The 17,597-nt window shown below is 48.0% G+C and overlaps 15 protein-coding genes across 15 annotated transcripts; 6 read left to right on the forward strand and 9 right to left on the reverse strand.

The window, feature by feature from the left end:
• Positions 1-20: 20 nt before the first annotated feature.
• GL50803_0027141 (uncharacterized protein) lies at positions 21-428 on the forward strand (the record flags this gene model as incomplete). Its single annotated transcript, XM_001707037.1, has 1 exon — positions 21-428. One exon carries the CDS (start codon positions 21-23, stop codon positions 426-428), a length of 408 nt encoding a protein of 135 aa, XP_001707089.1.
• Positions 429-523: 95 nt separating this feature from the next.
• On the reverse strand, positions 524-1,039 carry GL50803_004571 (uncharacterized protein; the record flags this gene model as incomplete). Its single annotated transcript, XM_001707036.1, has 1 exon — positions 524-1,039. The coding sequence occupies one exon, from the start codon at positions 1,037-1,039 to the stop codon at positions 524-526; it is 516 nt and encodes a 171-aa protein (XP_001707088.1).
• Positions 1,040-1,151: 112 nt separating this feature from the next.
• Positions 1,152-1,466, reverse strand: GL50803_0015955 (DNA-directed RNA polymerase II RPB6; the record flags this gene model as incomplete). The annotated part of the gene is made up of 1 exon (XM_001707035.1): positions 1,152-1,466. The coding sequence occupies one exon, from the start codon at positions 1,464-1,466 to the stop codon at positions 1,152-1,154; it is 315 nt and encodes a 104-aa protein (XP_001707087.1).
• A 122-nt stretch (positions 1,467-1,588) lies between these two features.
• On the reverse strand, positions 1,589-2,158 carry GL50803_0024488 (PX domain-containing protein; the record flags this gene model as incomplete). Its single annotated transcript, XM_038045984.1, has 1 exon — positions 1,589-2,158. The coding sequence occupies one exon, from the start codon at positions 2,156-2,158 to the stop codon at positions 1,589-1,591; it is 570 nt and encodes a 189-aa protein (XP_037901624.1).
• A 135-nt stretch (positions 2,159-2,293) lies between these two features.
• Positions 2,294-4,507, reverse strand: GL50803_0016070 (uncharacterized protein; the record flags this gene model as incomplete). Its single annotated transcript, XM_001707034.1, has 1 exon — positions 2,294-4,507. One exon carries the CDS (start codon positions 4,505-4,507, stop codon positions 2,294-2,296), a length of 2,214 nt encoding a protein of 737 aa, XP_001707086.1.
• A 117-nt stretch (positions 4,508-4,624) lies between these two features.
• On the forward strand, positions 4,625-4,930 carry GL50803_002342 (uncharacterized protein; the record flags this gene model as incomplete). The annotated part of the gene is made up of 1 exon (XM_001707033.1): positions 4,625-4,930. The coding sequence occupies one exon, from the start codon at positions 4,625-4,627 to the stop codon at positions 4,928-4,930; it is 306 nt and encodes a 101-aa protein (XP_001707085.1).
• Positions 4,931-4,990: 60 nt separating this feature from the next.
• Positions 4,991-5,362, reverse strand: GL50803_002341 (uncharacterized protein; the record flags this gene model as incomplete). The annotated part of the gene is made up of 1 exon (XM_001707032.1): positions 4,991-5,362. The coding sequence occupies one exon, from the start codon at positions 5,360-5,362 to the stop codon at positions 4,991-4,993; it is 372 nt and encodes a 123-aa protein (XP_001707084.1).
• Positions 5,363-5,377: 15 nt separating this feature from the next.
• GL50803_002340 (uncharacterized protein) lies at positions 5,378-5,836 on the reverse strand (the record flags this gene model as incomplete). The annotated part of the gene is made up of 1 exon (XM_001707031.1): positions 5,378-5,836. The coding sequence occupies one exon, from the start codon at positions 5,834-5,836 to the stop codon at positions 5,378-5,380; it is 459 nt and encodes a 152-aa protein (XP_001707083.1).
• A 210-nt stretch (positions 5,837-6,046) lies between these two features.
• Positions 6,047-7,582, forward strand: GL50803_0016069 (Phosphoglucosamine mutase; the record flags this gene model as incomplete). The annotated part of the gene is made up of 1 exon (XM_001707030.1): positions 6,047-7,582. One exon carries the CDS (start codon positions 6,047-6,049, stop codon positions 7,580-7,582), a length of 1,536 nt encoding a protein of 511 aa, XP_001707082.1.
• Positions 7,583-7,682: 100 nt separating this feature from the next.
• GL50803_0016067 (uncharacterized protein) lies at positions 7,683-8,648 on the forward strand (the record flags this gene model as incomplete). The annotated part of the gene is made up of 1 exon (XM_001707029.1): positions 7,683-8,648. One exon carries the CDS (start codon positions 7,683-7,685, stop codon positions 8,646-8,648), a length of 966 nt encoding a protein of 321 aa, XP_001707081.1.
• Positions 8,645-10,972, reverse strand: GL50803_0016068 (uncharacterized protein; the record flags this gene model as incomplete). The annotated part of the gene is made up of 1 exon (XM_001707028.1): positions 8,645-10,972. One exon carries the CDS (start codon positions 10,970-10,972, stop codon positions 8,645-8,647), a length of 2,328 nt encoding a protein of 775 aa, XP_001707080.1.
• Positions 10,973-11,177: 205 nt separating this feature from the next.
• Positions 11,178-11,555, forward strand: GL50803_005929 (uncharacterized protein; the record flags this gene model as incomplete). Its single annotated transcript, XM_038046179.1, has 1 exon — positions 11,178-11,555. The coding sequence occupies one exon, from the start codon at positions 11,178-11,180 to the stop codon at positions 11,553-11,555; it is 378 nt and encodes a 125-aa protein (XP_037901625.1).
• GL50803_005927 (Qc-SNARE 1) lies at positions 11,545-12,420 on the reverse strand (the record flags this gene model as incomplete). Its single annotated transcript, XM_001707025.2, has 1 exon — positions 11,545-12,420. One exon carries the CDS (start codon positions 12,418-12,420, stop codon positions 11,545-11,547), a length of 876 nt encoding a protein of 291 aa, XP_001707077.2.
• Positions 12,421-12,513: 93 nt separating this feature from the next.
• Positions 12,514-14,838, forward strand: GL50803_005926 (Ankyrin repeat protein 1; the record flags this gene model as incomplete). Its single annotated transcript, XM_001707024.1, has 1 exon — positions 12,514-14,838. The coding sequence occupies one exon, from the start codon at positions 12,514-12,516 to the stop codon at positions 14,836-14,838; it is 2,325 nt and encodes a 774-aa protein (XP_001707076.1).
• Positions 14,801-17,446, reverse strand: GL50803_005925 (ERCC4 domain-containing protein; the record flags this gene model as incomplete). Its single annotated transcript, XM_038046178.1, has 1 exon — positions 14,801-17,446. One exon carries the CDS (start codon positions 17,444-17,446, stop codon positions 14,801-14,803), a length of 2,646 nt encoding a protein of 881 aa, XP_037901626.1.
• Positions 17,447-17,597: the final 151 nt, after the last annotated feature.

A 17,597-nucleotide genomic window follows, 5' to 3' on the forward strand; every position in this document is an offset into this window, starting at 1 on the left:
TTGCAGTGACGCAAGCTGAGATGGATCCATCTATGAGTATGGCATGCCTTAGAGATAGTCAGACATCATTTACGTTCTACCAAACCCCATACCAGTCAGGACTTCATGACACTCATGGCACTCACGCCATGTCTGGATCGACAGTGGCTGCTGCCGTTTCTGCTTCTATGATTTGGTCGCCCTTCCAGACACCAACACCGGCTGATCGCGCACAGCGAAAGTGGCACGACGATGGACAAGTGAAAATGTCAACGGGAGGGTCTAACTGGAAGACAAAGCGTGTAACTATTGTGGCCCCAGCTCTTCCGCAGATACCTTCTCTACAGACAACCCTGTACTCAAGGCTTCTCGACGACCCTCCATCAATTCATCTTGAACTCTCTGACTGCAGTATCTGTACACCAATATTCGAAGACCGTGAAATTTAGTTTCGGCTTTAATTTCGGCTTCAGCTGAGAGAAAAAAAGAGAGGAAGAAAAGAACAAAGTAAATCAGACAAGACACCGGAATATTAAGTCTTAAGTCACAGTTCATCTTGATCTGCTGGCGGGTGCGATGGGTCGCTCGCCTCCTGCTCGATAAGTGTCGGGTCGTCAATTAAGTCGAACGTGATATGGACCGGTTCGCACGGGCCCGACTTGCTCACCTTCTTCTTGCATGAAAACTCAGCTCCCTCAACTATGTTGTTCTTAGTCACATACTCTACGCTGGGTTCTGCTAGAAATATCATATATTTAATGTCATAGCTAATATTGTGAGATGCTGTGTCTATAAAGTCTACCAGGACCGTTGCAAACTGGTTTTCTTTATCTGGGGTTACTTGCTTGACCACGCAAATACCTGGAAAGATGTCTAGGTCGCACTGCCGTCCAAAGATGCGTCGAAAGTTTATCATCAGTTTGTCTCTGCTGGAGCCAGAAGCCCCACCTTCAGCTCCTTCATGGATTTTCCCGTCCTCGTCGCTGTAGACACTACGAACCTCACCTCTTATGAGCTCAAAATTGAAGAAGAAAAGTAGAAGAAGCCCCAAGGGATACATTTACGAATTTATGAATTGAAAGACTTTAAGAGGTCCAGAAGGGTGCAGGATTACGAGTAGATAAGAAGGCCCATAGAATGTGCTCAGAACAGTTTACATGCACTAGCCGGTGCTAGTCAATGATATGTAACTCGCTGAGCTTCCAATCCTCGTATGTACCATCTGGCAGGTGTCTGCGGATGATTATGGGGATAGCGTTATTGGCCAGCTCACGGCGCGCCAGTACGAGGGGGTCCAGGTGGCCGCCTTTGTCTGTGATTGTTATGTGAGCTGGAGCTCCCATTGAGAGCTGGTATGCTCTGGTTCCAAGGATGCGAGCCTGTTCAAACTTCGTAAGATACCGCGGGGTGATGCGCTTATCTGGATCTGCAGGCTTAATCTTGCTGATAAACGGCTGATTGCTTTCCACGATCAAGGGCTTGTCCATGTGACAATCTTCAATTTTATACTGTTCAATTTTATATGCTTCATTGCTTTCTCAGAAACTGAAATGTTTACATGGTGCCGGGCATTCTTCAGACGGGCAAGTTTGGGTTCATGCGAGCCAACCTACCTCAAGGTGTAGCTCTCCAGCGGCATGAAAGAGTCGTTTTCTGAAAGAAAGTATTTAAACGCGTTGCTATTAACTACAGCCTTATTGGAAAGGAGTCTGTGGAAGTAGTTATTAATCTCTCTTACGCGTTCTTCGACAAAGCCTTTCCGATTTCCTCCGAGATTCCAAGGGCGATCTCGTGGAAAGGACGGCAAATGTTCTAAACCCTCTTGCAACAGGTCGGCATGAAGACGCTTTATTGTGCTAAAACGTTTTGAAACCTGAACCTGATGCTTCTTCCTCGGAATCAGAAGGTCGTAGACGATGAAGGGGTGTGAACCTCCATTTGAACAGACTGTGTAATTATCACACACAGAAAGAGGGGGAGGATCATCTGACGATTCTTTTGTCTCAGTTATTATAGGGGTTTGTGTCACACAGCCGCCCTCATTCCTAAGCCTCGCAGGTGTGACGACGCCTGTGTAATTTTCTGTGTGGATTGCGTCTTCCAGAAGAATCTGTATGGTTGGCACCGGATTGCTGCCTGCTGCCGTTGGGTAATATGCAGTCGAAACAACGTGCGTCATTTTTAAATAGCTTCCCTGCGCCTTTCAACCTAAAAGCTTAGTAATCTTAATAAAATAATCTTAATAAAAAAGGAACGAACCTAAAAACTGAACTTAACAACTGAACATAACAACTATAATTTATTAATAAAGGATTTAAGCATCCTCCTGCTCTGTTATCGCCTTTATCATACTGAGGCACTTCGTCAATGAATCCAAAAGAACCGGAGATGATACCAGAGGATCATTATCAAGGTTTGCTACAGAGCCCATCTTTGTGTTCAGAGTAGCTTGAACGATTTCTCCCATTCCCGTTTCACCGACCAGTGACGTTACATCCCCACCGCCCCGGAGGTACGGCTTCACAGCGGCTACACGTTGCTCTGCCTTGCCTTCCCGTTCCTGGTACTCAATCTGGCGATCTGCGTCTACTGTGTGCATTTTGCTAGCTATTGGAAGATCCTTGAATGTCTGATCAGTCATCCCAGCGAACTCTGGTCGCAGCACGCCCTGCTTGACAAGCTTCATATTGCGTCTCTGTCTCTCATCCATTCTGTAAGGTTCTCCGTCCTTTACGTTCTTAAGATGCTTATTGTAGTAACATACGCCTAGCTGTGCAGTTGCGTCGAGTATAGACTCACCGGGCTTGTAGTTGAGCTTTACCTTCGCTGTCTGGGGCTTTCCTGTGCTCTTTGATCGCGCTTCTGCTGCCATTCGCTCCTTGAACTCGTCCATCATTTCTTCTCTGTACTTTAAACTGGTGTTTGCCCGCAGAGCATGATATGCATCCTCCCAAATGACATGATCGTCAGGAAAATAGGAAAGGATACGCTGATTCATTGCGTAGAGCTTTAGATCGTATAGGTACTTAGTTATTATTTTTGTATAGTCGTCTAGCTCGTTGAGAGACCGGACCTTAACAGTGTAGTTTTCGATGCTATTTTCGATGCTTTCCTTCACAGTTGCTGTCCCATCGTATATGCGTTTGCGTGTCGAGAGCTCGATGGACCTATCGTTCAGCTCTGGCCGAAACGTGCATCCAGATGTCTCTTCCTCGGCCCGTTGGCGGTCAATCTCCAGTTGTTTGGCTTGCTTCTTTTCATGAAGCGAATAGAGCTTGTTGCAATGGGATATCACCTCATCGTAACCCTTGAAAGAGGAGGTGGACGTTGCTGCGGAGCTAAAGCTAGAACTGGTGCTAGAGGGATTGCGCTGGTAACCAGGTTGGTCACAGCGCGGGATAGTTGTTAGCCGCCGGGCCTTCAGCTCTTTCTTGAACATGTAGATACACTTAACGAACGGGACCGTAATGGAACTGGAGCTGCGAAGCCTTTCAATTGCCACAGACGGGTTAACATATTTATTGTATGACTGTACAATCTCCAGTACATGGCGTGCCATCGCAATACAGAAGGGTTCTACTTCCGAAACTGTAAGATAGCTGCTGTCTCCCACCAAAAATCCCTGGTCATCTTCTAGCAATCCATCGAATAGGGAATAAAATCCAAAATATACCATGTTATACGTACACATCTTTAACTGATCTGGAAAATCGACCTTCAACACCACCATTGTCTGCGACGAAGACGGCATATGAGGATCTGAGGTTGATTCTGATTCGAGTGGCTGGTTATCCTCTGCAGAGAATGCTAGAATGCTTTGTGATCCAGATCTGTTTATGTAAAACGTTGATGGGTGACTAAGCTTCAGGCAATTCAGGACGTGGAACACCTGTTGGGTTATATCCGCGTCTGTCATTGGCCGTCCTCTCACCGAGGAAGCGCGGAGCCCGTTAGGGTCACTTGAGAGATAAGATGTGGATGCCTCCACTCGTGTGCCCTGATGGCGCCTGGGGCCGCCTGTGGAAGGGCGCCACCGAATCATGGACCCTGCTGGAGTTCGCATGAATGAACTGGATCGGCTACTCTGCGAGGACATAAGGAGCTGCTTGGCAGGGAGCTCACCGGAACGGAGGCTGCGGATTCCTGCGAAGCTGGAGTCTTTCCGGGCATTCTCATCAACACTTTTCTGCTTGAGTGATTGTGACCGAAGAGGAAGATCGCCTACTGTCGAATCTATCAGAAGCCTGCTAAGGTCATCCTCTAGATAATCGATGGGACTCTCTTCGCGGCCATATTGGAGGTCATTCGCAAAGTTGACTTTATAGGCCGCATATGGAGAAGTACTTCGTATGGAGGCTTCCTTATATGGAGGGATCCCCGAAGTGCTGGTGTCCGCTGTCATGGCTCTGATAAACTCCAAAGAGATATCCTGAGAGGTATGTGATGGATAGGATGGTTGGGAGAACCCGCTCGTAGCTGCACGGGCCTCCGAGACATAGATATCGCTCACTATTTGATCAACTTCCATTCTTTTTTATTACGCGGAATTCCCTCGGGCGGTCTTGACCGGTTTCACTGCAAAAAATCGCAGCAGTGATCACAGAAGACCACAGGAGCCGCTTGCCACTTACCTGGACGTTAGTGTATGAATATAGAGCTATTACGTAAGCGTCATCCAGCACTCTCTGTTGCACAAAAGACATCACGACAAGATCTCGACGGTGTCAATGGCCTAGCAGGCACTCCTGACAATGAATGCATAAGCAAACAATCTGATGAACCAGTGCAGCCATGTCCCAAAGATAGACGTGACTTGCCCGTCATGAGGGAAGGCTTTGGATACGCCCTTCTGTCATCTATGGGCATTACCGAGGAGACACCGCTGATTGCATACGAGGGTAAGATTTCAAACACAGACTCGTCCTGCTCCTTACCATCTACAGGCAATTAGTTTGTATCTCACTGAGTTTACTACATTTACCTATCACCGCTAGACTGATGAAGATGACAACTACAAAGATGTAATGTTGAATAGCTGGTAGATGCGGCCAACCTCGACTCCCTTGCGCTCTGCTAAAGCCCCTGCCAGCATGGTACAGACCTCACGAAGGCGCGAGACTTTGAGCTCCAGCTCTGAATTCCCACTGGACGACCGTGGCTTGCGCTGCTTTGCTTGCTTCTCAAGCCTCTTGATTTCCGCATCCACCTCAGCCGCAGTTGGTCTAGTTCGTAGAATATTGTACTCGTGGCTCAAAGCATCCACATTATCTGCCACGTCCATATCAACACGAAATACGTAGCTCACCCCTGCATGCTCAAACACAACCATATCCGCTTCTAGTGTGTCAGCCGCCTTGTCGAAAACCCGTATGCGTTCGCCCATGACTTTGTAAATAGATTAGCTCTTAATTTTACTAACTCTACGATCCTTCATACCCTCGTCCTCGTGGCGTTTTTTCTCTTTGCGTGAGGACTTGGAGGACTTGGACCGCTTCTTCTCTGGCTGCTCGAAGTGTACGTGCTTTTCTTGCTTTAGTGAATGCTTGGTCTTCTGATCTTGCTCCCTCCGCAAGTGCGAGGTTACCCAATCTACCTGCCTGCTTGTGGGGATGCTATTTTTAGGATTGGGAAGGCTGCTCCGTGCTGCTGCCATGTCACCTGAAAGGAGCGTGAGTGCACTAGTCAGTGTATGCTGCGTGTACTCATCCCCCTTGCTGTGCAGTAGAAGGCTGGTGGAGAGTGGAATCTCGATGGCTTGGAAGCCACTAAAGATAAGCTCGCCTTTACTGCCTAGCCTAGCACCTGTTGAAAAGAGGGCCTCCGCATTTGTCCCGCGAGGCAAGACCAGCAGCTGCATAGTAGAGGGAGGAGGTGCTTTCTTTTAATTACCTCTTCTTTTAAACCTCTCTTTTAAACCTCTTTAAAAATTCGGCCTGATGCTCAATTAGCTCTTAATGCTACGTCCTGATACTGAACCAAAACATAAATACAGCTACTGTTCAACAATCTACAACTGCTAACCGTTCTAGGTACGAACTACAGCGTCGACATTTTAAATTTATCGACGATGGATAGGCTCATCGCCACATTTTCTGGGTTACGCTGGATCCATGACGAGCAATCCTTTGGGCGAATTATGTGTTACGTTACCGCATTCGCCAAGGCTCTTCCACAAATGGTAGACAACTGCTCTACGACGCGCTCAAAGAAGCTTGTGTACGTTGGGCGAGATGGAAGGAACACTGGGGATGAATACCCTAAGTACATTATCGCAGCCCTCCTTCTGGAAGGTTTTAACGTTAAATACCTTGACATTGTTCCCACCCCTACAGTGCAGCAGTTGGTCCGTAACTCCCAGTGCGCAGGAGGAGTGATCGCGACTGCTTCTCACAATCCCCCCAAGTGGAATGGACTTAAGTTTGTTGGGCCCAGTAGCATATTCCTCACCCCAGACGAGTGTACTCGTGTGTATAGTTGTGTCACCGAAGATATGCTTCAAAAGGAGTATCACAGCTTCATGACCAAACATCCACATACAGTGCTAGTACAGGAGATCGCCGATTCCATTCAGAATAAAAAGACGTACACCCACAATAAGGCGAAAATGGAATATGTGGGGTCTGACGATGCCATAGCTGAGCACATAAAGCATGTTCTTGCACAGACTCCTCTAGTTAATGCTGCCTCCATCCGTGAATCAAACTTCTCAATAGGTTTCTCTGGGTGCAATGCGTCTGGTGCCATGTATATCGTCTCTCTATGCGAGCACTTGGGCGTCAGTCTCAAGGTACCTTACATGATGGAGCCAGGTCCACTTCCGCTACAGCCAGAGCCTATTCCAGAAAACCTTGTCCAGTTTGGACAGGCTATAAAGGACCAAGGAGACGTCCACGTGGGATTTGCAGTTGACCCCGATGCTGATAGACTGGTTATTCTTACTGAGACGGGCGTGCCGCTGGGAGAGGACTACACCCTTGCTCTGTGTGTTGACTACGCCCTTTCTCTTCAGCCTCCGGGCGAGTATCATATAGTGACGAATATCAGTACATCCCTAGTCGTTGCAGATGCGTGCAGAAAGCATGAGGAAAGGGGCGTCAAGGGTGTACTGCACTACACCGCAGTAGGAGAGGTCAACGTGGCACTCAAGATGCTTGAACTGGGCGATAGGTGTCTTGTTGGCGGTGAGGGGAACGGCGGCGTGATGCTTCCGTCTGCGCACATAGGCCGTGACAGCATCGTGGCGATTGTCCTTGTTCTCTCATGGCTTGCTAAGATGCGCAAGCTTCACGGAGAGAGGCCAATTAGCGAGCTTGTTGCAGAACGATTCCAGAAATACTATATTAAGAAGAACAAGTATACCATAGCACCAGAGAAGCGAGCTAAGCTTGACAAGAAGCTGCAGGCCTTGGCGCAAGAAGCCTCCGAGTATGACGTTGACACTGTTGATGGGGTAAAGTTCACATCCGTCAGCTCTCGTAAGTGGGTTCATATGCGCTTTAGCAACACTGAGCCTATTATTCGTATAATTTCAGAGGCACCGTCTGAAGACGAGGCGGTCGAACTGATTAAGAATTATGAGAAGGCGCTTTCTTTGATTACCTAAGGTCTAGACTAAGGTCTAGAGATGCACACACCTGTGAAGCAGCTCAAGCTTTTGGTAAATTCTCCTCGTTTTATTTCTGTTTAAAAAAGGCGAAAATTAGATGCCCAGAGAGCCAGTCTCCACAGCAAAGATCTTTGGCGACCAGCCAGAGCAGGCCAGGGATCATGCAGTGAAAGTACGGAATAATCTCCAATGGCTAGAGGCTTTATTAGACGAGCTAGCACATTTTGCTGCCTCTGCCCGCAGGCTCAGTCATATAGCGTCTTCAATTCCGCACCCAAACATTTTAGGAATGGATATGACTAACTTTTACAACGCATGTCAGGTGCTACAGATGGCAGGAGTGAAGCTTAGCTCTGTAGCCAACACCCAATCCAGAGCTAGGATCCACAACGCAGTCGCTAATTTTACCGGCGAGCTGTCTCGTGCATCGTCAAATATATATTTAGAAAGCAAGAGGAGAGCAGGCAATAGGCCATTCCTTAGCAGCTCCAAGAGCCCTGAGGCGTCCACCAGTGGCAGCAAACATATCATAGACCATATGCCAAGGATTTTGGAAATGCTGGAGGCGGCGGATTGCGAGGCCTCCAATCTGTTTGAAAGAAACCTTCAGGAACTTATGGAGGCTATGAAATCGTTTACAGAAGTGGCTAGCAAGGCTGCAGAGATTCTCTCCACAGAGGTTAACTCTGCTGATTTGGGTGCTGCCATGGAGGGGTTTTTGGTGGCAGGAGAAAGACGCCAGCTTCCAGTGGACTGCCTCGACTACCGAGCCGGGTATGCTCCGGTGTTGTACAACGATGAAGATAACGATGATTATATCATCAATGCATATAACAGGAACTCTGTGAACCCAGTATCTGCCCTATCTGCGCGTGAGAGCCTGTCAGGGAGCGGTCTGGGAAGTTCTTACAAAGCACGATCTCCTGCATTCGGTAGCAAGGGGCCACGCTCTCCGTCTTCGAAGACGACATCACTACTTCAGATTATCATGCAACGACAACAGAATCCTCACGAGTGCGACGAGTTGGAAGAGGAAGAGGAAGAGAGGTCCAGCAGCGGCTAGGCGTCTGTCGTTTGCTTGCTAACAACACTTAGTTTTGCGATTAACCTTTTTGTCACAGCAGTGAGGTTTGCCTTATCATTTTTAAGAGCTTCTATCTCCGATCGCAGTGCAGCTATCTCTGCAGAAGAGCCAGAGTCCTCTCTTTTCCCGCTACTACTGTGTAAACCTCCTAGCTCGGCTCTCAGTTTGTCATTTTCTTCTTTGTATGCTAGAAGCTTATCATTCGTTACTCGTTTCATTGTCTCATATCTCTCTGTAGCTTGTTCAAACATTGTCTTAAATTGCTGCTGCTTGCTTTCGTACTTGTCGAGGCGGTCCATCATGGTTCTGTCGCGCTCTTTCAGGGCTTGATATTTTTCTGTCAGTCTGTCGAAGCCACTCTTCAAGGAGTCAAGCTCTCCTTGCAGTGCTAGGTTTTGGAGATAGAGCTGTGTAGAGGCGCCTGTGGAAACAGACTCTGTCTGCATGTTCAGCAGTGTGTCATTGTAGTTGTTGATCTTCTCCACATATTCCCGAATCTGTAGTTTGGCGCTATTGAGTTGGGCTTCCAAGTCTTTGTTTGTTTGACGAAGAGCGTTAAGTTCTTCCATGCTAGAATAATTGCTTTGCAAACCCAGTGGCCTCTGCAGAGACTCACCACGCTCTACCGTGTCCTTCCTATCTATGGAGTAGCCTGTGTAACCAGCGGAGTTGGGGACAGTGCCACCATGGCCTGAAAGACCTGCATAGCTCGATATCCCCATGCCTGGAGAGGCCATAGATACCGACTGGGATGGACCTATGGGAGGGACGCCCATCACACCCGTGACGCGCCTGCTTGCATTAGTCTTGCCCAAGTTGTTGACATAGGAGAGTATATCGTCCATATTCATGGTTTCATTTGCATCTGAGGCATACACGCTCTGTGAAGACACCAGGTTTCGGGCTTGTTCCAGAAGATTCATAGTTGTATCTGCATCTTGCGGTGCTTGGCTTTCATTGAAGAACGTTGGTCCCAGACTTGCTTCACGTATAAACTGCTCAAGAGCATCTCCTGGTGTCTTCACTACAGGCTGGGACTTCTTTGCAAAGGGCGGTGTGGATGTATGAATGACTGGTGCAACCTTGTGTGTCGAATTGGCCACGTTATCAAGTGCTGCGTTCACATCAGCCACTCCAATCATATCTTCGATACTTTCCCGAGCAGATGGTGTCGCGCTCAGGCCACTCATGGCTCCGATGATGCTTGCCCCACCAGTGGACCCAAAGGTGACGACAGGATGGGAGTTCATTTCTTCTTGAATGGATGGTCGGAAGGACTGGAGGGAGTGACCAGTCATGGAGGCACTCTGTGGCGGAAGAAACGTAGAGCCAGACCCTAATTCTGGCTGATGGTGGCGTAGGTCTGGGATGGATGTAGGGGCCTTACCAGGGGTAGAGGTGATATTGATAGAGTTCTCATCAAATTTGACTGTCTTTGATAGAGTGCCAACAAGCTTCGACGATGTTCCATAGAGAGAGGTGTTGCTATCAGCACCCCTAACGGAGAACATGCCGCAGAGAATCCTTGCATATGCCTCTACTCCCTTTGCAGAAAATGTCTTTGTGTCGTATCCGCCTGCCGAAACTGCTTGCGCGGCCATGGACGAGAGGCCATAATGCACCGTGCTTTCGCAGGCAAGCTCCAGTATCTGCTGCTTCACCTCCAACGGAAGAGGAGACGTGTTTTCTGGTTCGTCACAGATCGCCGAGAACTTCTCTTTGAAGAAGTTGGAGTACTGCTGGTCAAAAATGAAGAGTAGTATAGCTTCCCAGGCTGCTTGGGACAGCGGAACCTCTTGACAGATTGTATACACACAGTCCATCGCCTGATTCGAACGATCCCGAAGGCAATATGCTAGGATCTCGTGTGCTACCGGTGCAATATGAAGGGGGGAAACTTTAGAGAATTCTATCAGAATTGAAGACAAGAACGGTGTAAAGGTCTTTCGCTTTTCGTGTAGCTGCTTCATCAGTGGCTGAATTGACCCTGGGACCAGGATAGAAATGTACGGCCTCATGTCGTCCTTCGTTAAATGGTCGTTGATATAGATCAAGGCCTGCAGGCGGACAAACCAATGCATTCGGTTGCTGTCAAGGCTCTGAAACCTCTGTGTAAGGTGAGTAAGCTTATCCCCTGCAATAGCCTTGTCTACAAGGGGCGGAGTGGGAAGAGTCGCCGAAGGAGCTACTGAGAGGTATGCACGAGCCTGTGACAAGAGGTCTACCTCAGCAGTTGGCTGCATGTCTACGAGGCTGACCCGGGAGTTGCGTAGAAAGGAGGTTTCGGGCGCCTTTCCATCCATATCACTAGATATTTTTGAATTTTATTTTCAGGAGAGAGTACCAGGTAGTGCGGCAGCACAGACCGACACTGACACGACGATGCTGCGACCATATGACTTTCTTCGTACTTCACGCAACTTCAATGCACTGATTAGTTTCTAAAAAGTTCCACGTATAATTTTATCAAAATATAAAATTATACTTTTACTTCCTGAATTAAGAGATATGGATGCACTGCCGTCCATCTGTACTCTGTCCTACGGGAACACTGTGGTAAACGTGCAGCACTTGCCATTCCACGTGGGGAGCAGCCCAAACATGGATCTCCAGATAGGGGAGGACTTTTTTTCCTCACACCAGTTTTCCCTCTCAACAGATATCACAGGAAGGCTCCATGCATGTGTCGTTGATCCCTCTGGCCTGTACGTTGACGGCGTTTATTACCCCAACAACTCTCCCCGCATTCTCTTGCAGAAGAGTTCCACCGTAGGAACCCAAAAGTTACAGCTCAACGTTGTCCAAACGGGGTCTCCCTCAGTGATCGAGCGTCCTGTTGGCTTTGTCAGCGAGAAGGTCCTTTCATATGTGGGCTTCAACCAGTGAAGTTTATAGCAATCCTATAGATCCAGATGCCCACTATCCCCAAAAGCACGAGTATTATGGTTATCCATACGCATTTTCCGATGCTGGCAACCTTCTTTCTGACGTCAGCGGTTGACTTATGCAGCTCCTTGACGTCGGTGACTGCGGTTTCCATTTTCTCGTCAACAACCTCAATTACCTCTCCAATTTGATTAAGCTTCTCTTCAATCTGATTTGTCTGTGCTTTAGCACGATTAACAGCACCTATTAGTATCTTAAGATCTTCGTTAAACTCTTGCTCCATGCTTGCAAGTTTGTCCCGAGCCTCCTCTGCGTTAGCATGGACAGGCAGGAGCTCGTCTATCTTGCTCATCTTTGTCCCAGAGCTCCCAAACAATGGGGCAGAAGGAACCATGGGCGAACCAATGTCTGTCCGTTGGAATGCGCGTTCACGCTCTTCTTCCGTGAAGGCCCTGCAGTAGTCATCTATCAAAGCAGCCATCTCCTTGCATTCCTGGCAGTTCTTTTGGGCGAGCGCGCGAGCATCACCGGAGCTGCTGTTTAGTTCGCGCTCACATTTTCTTTCTAGCTCTCGGAACTGGTCAACATTTTCCTTAAGCCCCCGAATTTTCTCTCTTATCTCTTGCGAAAGAAAGGGTATCTTTGTGTTAGATGGGTTCCTCTTGATCATTGCATCACGCTCTTCCAGGGATTTACGTAGTTCATTGATGTGCAGTTGCGAGATAATGCGAAGGTTCTCTATTATGTCTGCCTCTTTCTGCTCAATCCCCGCATCCCGCTCCTGTAGATCCTTCACACTGCTCTGGTATGGCTCCCCGGCCGCCTCCTCGTAGATGCGTAAGAGACGTTCTCGAACAGAGTACATCAGCTTTTTTACCAGCTCTGCTTTTTCTTTCTCTTTTGCAAGTATGTTCAAATATTTATTGCACATTGCCATTATTCCATTTTCTAAATTGAAATGCCTGAACAAGGCCTGCACCACCAGCACGGGTACTATAGACATACTGCGGTGTTGAGTAAGTTTTCGTTAGGGAAACTATGCAGGGCACATCGGTCTTCAGATGCTGTGCCCGTTTTAACCTGCAATATAGGTCTAGATGCCTTGCGTCAATCAGAGCAAGAGGGCTTTGTTCGTGCCGCAAATAACTTTTTAGGGAATCACCATTATAATCTTATTAAATACAACTCTATCATATTAGACGACGAAGGCCGACAGGCACACTTGGAAGCAGATCTGTGGAACGGGGAGACACTTGAAAAGTTTGTGTGGGAGACTCGCAAGGCACACAACGGTCTACCAGAGGCTGATGTGTGGCTCATTATTGCACAGGTAGTGAGTGGGATCCACTTTTTGTGCAGCACACACAACTCTGATGAGGTCTTTGCAATCCTTTCCCCACAGACAATCATCATATGTGATAACTGCTGCCTGAAGCTATGCGTGTATGGTGAGTGGATCAAGTACTGTCACACTCTCTATAACGATAAGACAACCGGGCAATCTCTTATTTTGGATGAGCTACATAGATTGATATTATATTTGACCGGCAACCTTATTGACACATACAGTGGAGCTCTTCAGGACTTCTATGCTGGCTGCAAGCACCATAGTACCTCACTGAGAACCAAGACGCTTGGACTCATAAGGTGCCCGGAGATACAACATGCTCTTGTCGTAGCCAGGAGCAACGCAGGGCTGGTGCTACGCCTACCACCCAGGCCTGTGCACCCTCACGCTACGTACCCAACAGAGGAACCGGGTGACGCTAAGGGCAGCAACAGCACATCTCTGCGGAGCCCTTCAAGTTCTGATGCAGAAGACGCTGCGTCGATTGCTGAGTTCTGTGGTAATGCAAAAGATGCTTCGATGCTGATAGACATGTATTCGTCACCCGGTTGTGATATCGGGCTTCTTACTCTTGAGGCCATGGTGTGTGTAGGTGATCTGCAAGGAGTGAGAGATGTCGCTTGGATCATGCTACAGCGTGGTCTGGTATCTGAGGTGTTTCAGCTAGCACTCTCAATGAAGAATGGAGACATAATTGCTACAATCATAGACTTTGCTGAAGAACACAAACTGCGTCTGCGACTACCTGTGCAACAAGCAGTGTTTTCTGACAGCCAAACAAACCTCATACGCGCAGCTCAAACTAAGGAGAAGGGCTTTCAGTTATCGCAGGAAGATATGTCGGATATGGGGAAGATATACGGGTCCAAAACAAGCTGCTACTGTACGGCATTGATGACTGCGGCCTTTTACGGCAATGATGAGGCAGTGGTTCAGCTGCTCGGTGAGCTGGGAATCTATGACTACTATGGTCTGACCGCACTTCAATATGGATGCATAAATGCATCGTGGTCTCGCCTACGATACTTGATTCCAGAGATGAAAATGAGCAGGGTGACATGGCTGATGGTTTATGCAGCACTGGGAGACGTTGATAACGTACAGAAATGCATCGAAGAACTACATGGCCAAACACACTATGGTTATACTGCACTTATGTTTGCAGCTAGCAACAATCACATTGATTGCGTGAAGTTACTCCTTCAAGAGGCAGGGTCCAAGACCCAGAGTGGGCGGACAGCACTCATTCTGGCTGCGCTACAAGGCCACGTGGCATGTGTGCAGGCCCTGTATCCTCTTGAAAAGGATCTTCTGACGAATGGTGGCGGAACCGCCTTGATGGCTGCGGCCGAGGGACAATCTCTGGAGTGTGGTAGGTGCCTTATTAAACAGGCCGGAATGCGAAGTCGGGATGGATATACGGCTATCATGTGGGCCGCCCAGACCGGCTCTGCAGGGCTTGTGAAGTTGCTCTTGGAAAACGAGGCTGGTTACCAAAACAAGAGTGGCTGGTCTGCACTGATGCTAGCAACCGTGAATAATCACTGGGAGTGCGTAGAGCTTCTTGCTCCTCGGGAAGCAGGACTACTACGGCCAGGAAAGCACACGGCTCTTATGCTAGCTGCGGAATGTGGATACCACAAGTGCGTTGAGATCCTCTTACCCTACGAGAAAAGAATGCAGAACACAGATGGATATACTGCTTTAATGTATGCAGCTGACGGGTGCCACGTAGAGTGTGTTTCGGCCCTTGCAAGGTACGAGTTTGACATAAAAGACGCTGCTAAAAGAACGGCCCTCATGCGCGTACGTAAGCGCGTAAGTGACCCCTCGTTCGCTAGAAAGGATGATGCTCAAGACTGCCTTGATATTCTCACTGAGTTACTAAAACCGAAGTCTATGCTTCCAGAGAATTTAATGCCTTTAGCAGATTAATTAGGGGCTCAGTAGCTATGGAGGCTACCTTGTGCCTGACATACTGGCTTGTTTCTCTGGCCAGAGTCTCCTCATTCTCCATTAGAATGCTATATATCCCCGAATACTTCTGGATCAATGCTGCGTAGTCTGCTTCAGAAAGATCTGGGATTGCTCTGACTATTCTCTTCCTAATGAACTCATCAGAGACAGAAACCATATTTTCTGCATCGGTAGGCTCTAGCTCTGGTTCTCCGCGATCCATACACGTCATCTTCAACCTCATGAGCAGCGGTGCAAACGTGGTATCAGTCGACCACAACACGCGCATTGATTTGTAGGTTCTTAAGAGTTTAAACAGTCTTGCAGTGAGACCTAGAGGCTTAGAAGCAGCAATTGTGGTTGACTGATTGCTCTGTGTATCGATTTGTATCATGTCGTGAGACCTTTCTGATGGTATAGAGCACATCAGGAAGAACGTGGGGAACTGTGCATTTAGTCTCTCTAGCTGGTCCTCAAGGCGATTGTTCCGGAGAGAGGAAATGAGATCTTGCTCGCTTTTGCGTTCAACTGCGGTCATGGATGACAGGATGTAGTCCCCGAGAGTAAGTTGTCTCACAATGAGTCTTAAACCTTTGGACAGGACAAATAGCTCTACAGGGACAACGGATCTTAATTCTCTATTGTCTATGTACAGTAGGCGCTGTGGATTCTCAAGCTTGCCAGGACTTTGTTGCTTGGTTTGTATGCCCGTAAAATCTATCTCTGTGGGCGTGTTATAGTACGAAGAAACAGACATGTGCATTGAGGCCGTATGGAGAACCTTTAATGCCTCCGATTCTACATTGTTAACAAGGATAGGGTAATTCGTTGTAAAAGACTGGGCACCTCCCTCAATTACTATGAGGGGTATCTGTATAGGTGTCTGATGAGCCTCCTGTTTGTACCTAAAGTTGAGACGCTCTAGAACTCGAACTGCTTGGATCGACGCGCCACAGCAGATAATTGACGCAATTGTGCTTATTCCTAGCTGATCCAATCGATCATACAGGGAGAACGGTGTTGACATAGCCTTTGTAGAGAAGAGGGGATTTGACACAGTTGAGATGATTACCACTTCTGCACCGCTATGGATCCTTCCAGAGATGCTCTTTGTTAACGCATCTATAACGGCTCCTTTACTTGGAGTAAAAGGAACATATGCATCATCACTTAGCTTTGTTGACTCTTTATCAATGCTTGTCTGTAGGTAAAGACGTCTGTGGATTGTATTAAGCTCTGGAGCGCTTGCTTCTTGTGAATACTTACTAGGGTCAGACCCCTGAGTAGCAGTATCCGTTGACAGTGCTGACCCCTTAGATGGTACAGTCCTTCGTGGTGCTGGCTCTAATGCAATGAGGTCAGCTCCTGGAACTCCATCCTCACTTTGAGAAGAGAGCATCTCTACCTTCCCACTTAGTACAAGACACTCTTCCAGCTCTCGGGCACCAAAGTATGTACCCAGAAGAACAACAATTCGTGTGGGAGGACCATGAAGGTGCTTTTGCTCCGTGTACATGTGGGCCTCTATGGAGGCTGCAACATCTTCGCTTGCAGACTCAACGGCTGTGGCCATAGCAGTTATCAAGGTTGTGCCTCCTTGGGCTCCACAGACCGCCAGCAAAGAATCGTAGTAGCTGCGGATGTCTGCAGGGCGTGTTAATGGATGCTTGAATTGGTCCAGAAATAGTCCGTAACACTTTAGCACCTCTGTGCGGTGTTGTGGCAGCGCCAACTCCATGTGGTAAAGAAACCAAAGCGCCCAACTAATGTACTCATCTGCGAAAAGCAGGTCTGCATGCTTAATTAGTTTGGCCTGGGGAAGACGTGCAATTGCCTCGTACCGTGGCTGCTTTCGTGCAAGTAAAAGAGACCATCGACGTATCTCTTGCCATACACGGGGATGCGTGGGATGCTCTAAGCCGACATCCACACAAATAACCTCCTCCATGAATAAGTTTGCCCTTCGATGAATCGTATCTAACACAGAAGAGCCTGCAGGCAGAGGAGATGCAGGAAGGTCCTTAAGGACTATCTGCATAGACCTGTGTACGACGTTTATTGCTGTTATATGGAAAGCCTCTATCTGCTCCAGATGCACTTGGATTTCATAAAGGTTCTGCACAAACGCAAACATTAAAGGCTGATCGGATAGATACTTTACCCAACAACGGTTCTCCCTTAAGGCTGGGGCAAGAGCTTTCAACAACGGGGCAGGTTTTCCAGCTGTAAGGACAAGGAGTCCATCAAAAGATGATAGACTGAGTTCTCCTCGCACAATCTCTGACACAAAGGTTGCAACTGGAAAGACAAAGACGTCCGCAGCAGTTGTCGCTTTGAGTTTAGAAGAAGATATGTAAAGATGACCCCTATTGGAAGCTGCAAGGAAGCGGAAGAGAGGCGCTAGGAAATGCGATACTCCTTGAGTATATACTACGCCCACTGCACGCCGCCTGATTGTGTAGCTGCGAAGGAAGAGCTCGCAGGCCTTGCAGACCCCCAATCCTGAGCTGAGTATTATGGCCTCTGATAGGGAAAGGGGGTCATCTGCTGTGTTCGGATCTACCTTGAGGAGTTTTTCATACTGCATTTTAAAACGCCGCAGAAGCCGGCTCTCCCCGAGAGCCTTAAGTAAAGGAAATCATATAACACTGTCTCAGCAGTCTAAAGATACTGGGTTCTCAGTAGACCGTCGTGTTGGAGTAATCATTTTTAATTTACTGGTTTTGCTCAAGACCTTT

The sequence above is a fragment of the Giardia intestinalis genome, chromosome 1 (assembly GCF_000002435.2).
Source record: "Giardia intestinalis strain WB C6 chromosome 1, whole genome shotgun sequence".
NCBI lineage: Eukaryota > Fornicata > Diplomonadida > Hexamitidae > Giardia > Giardia duodenalis.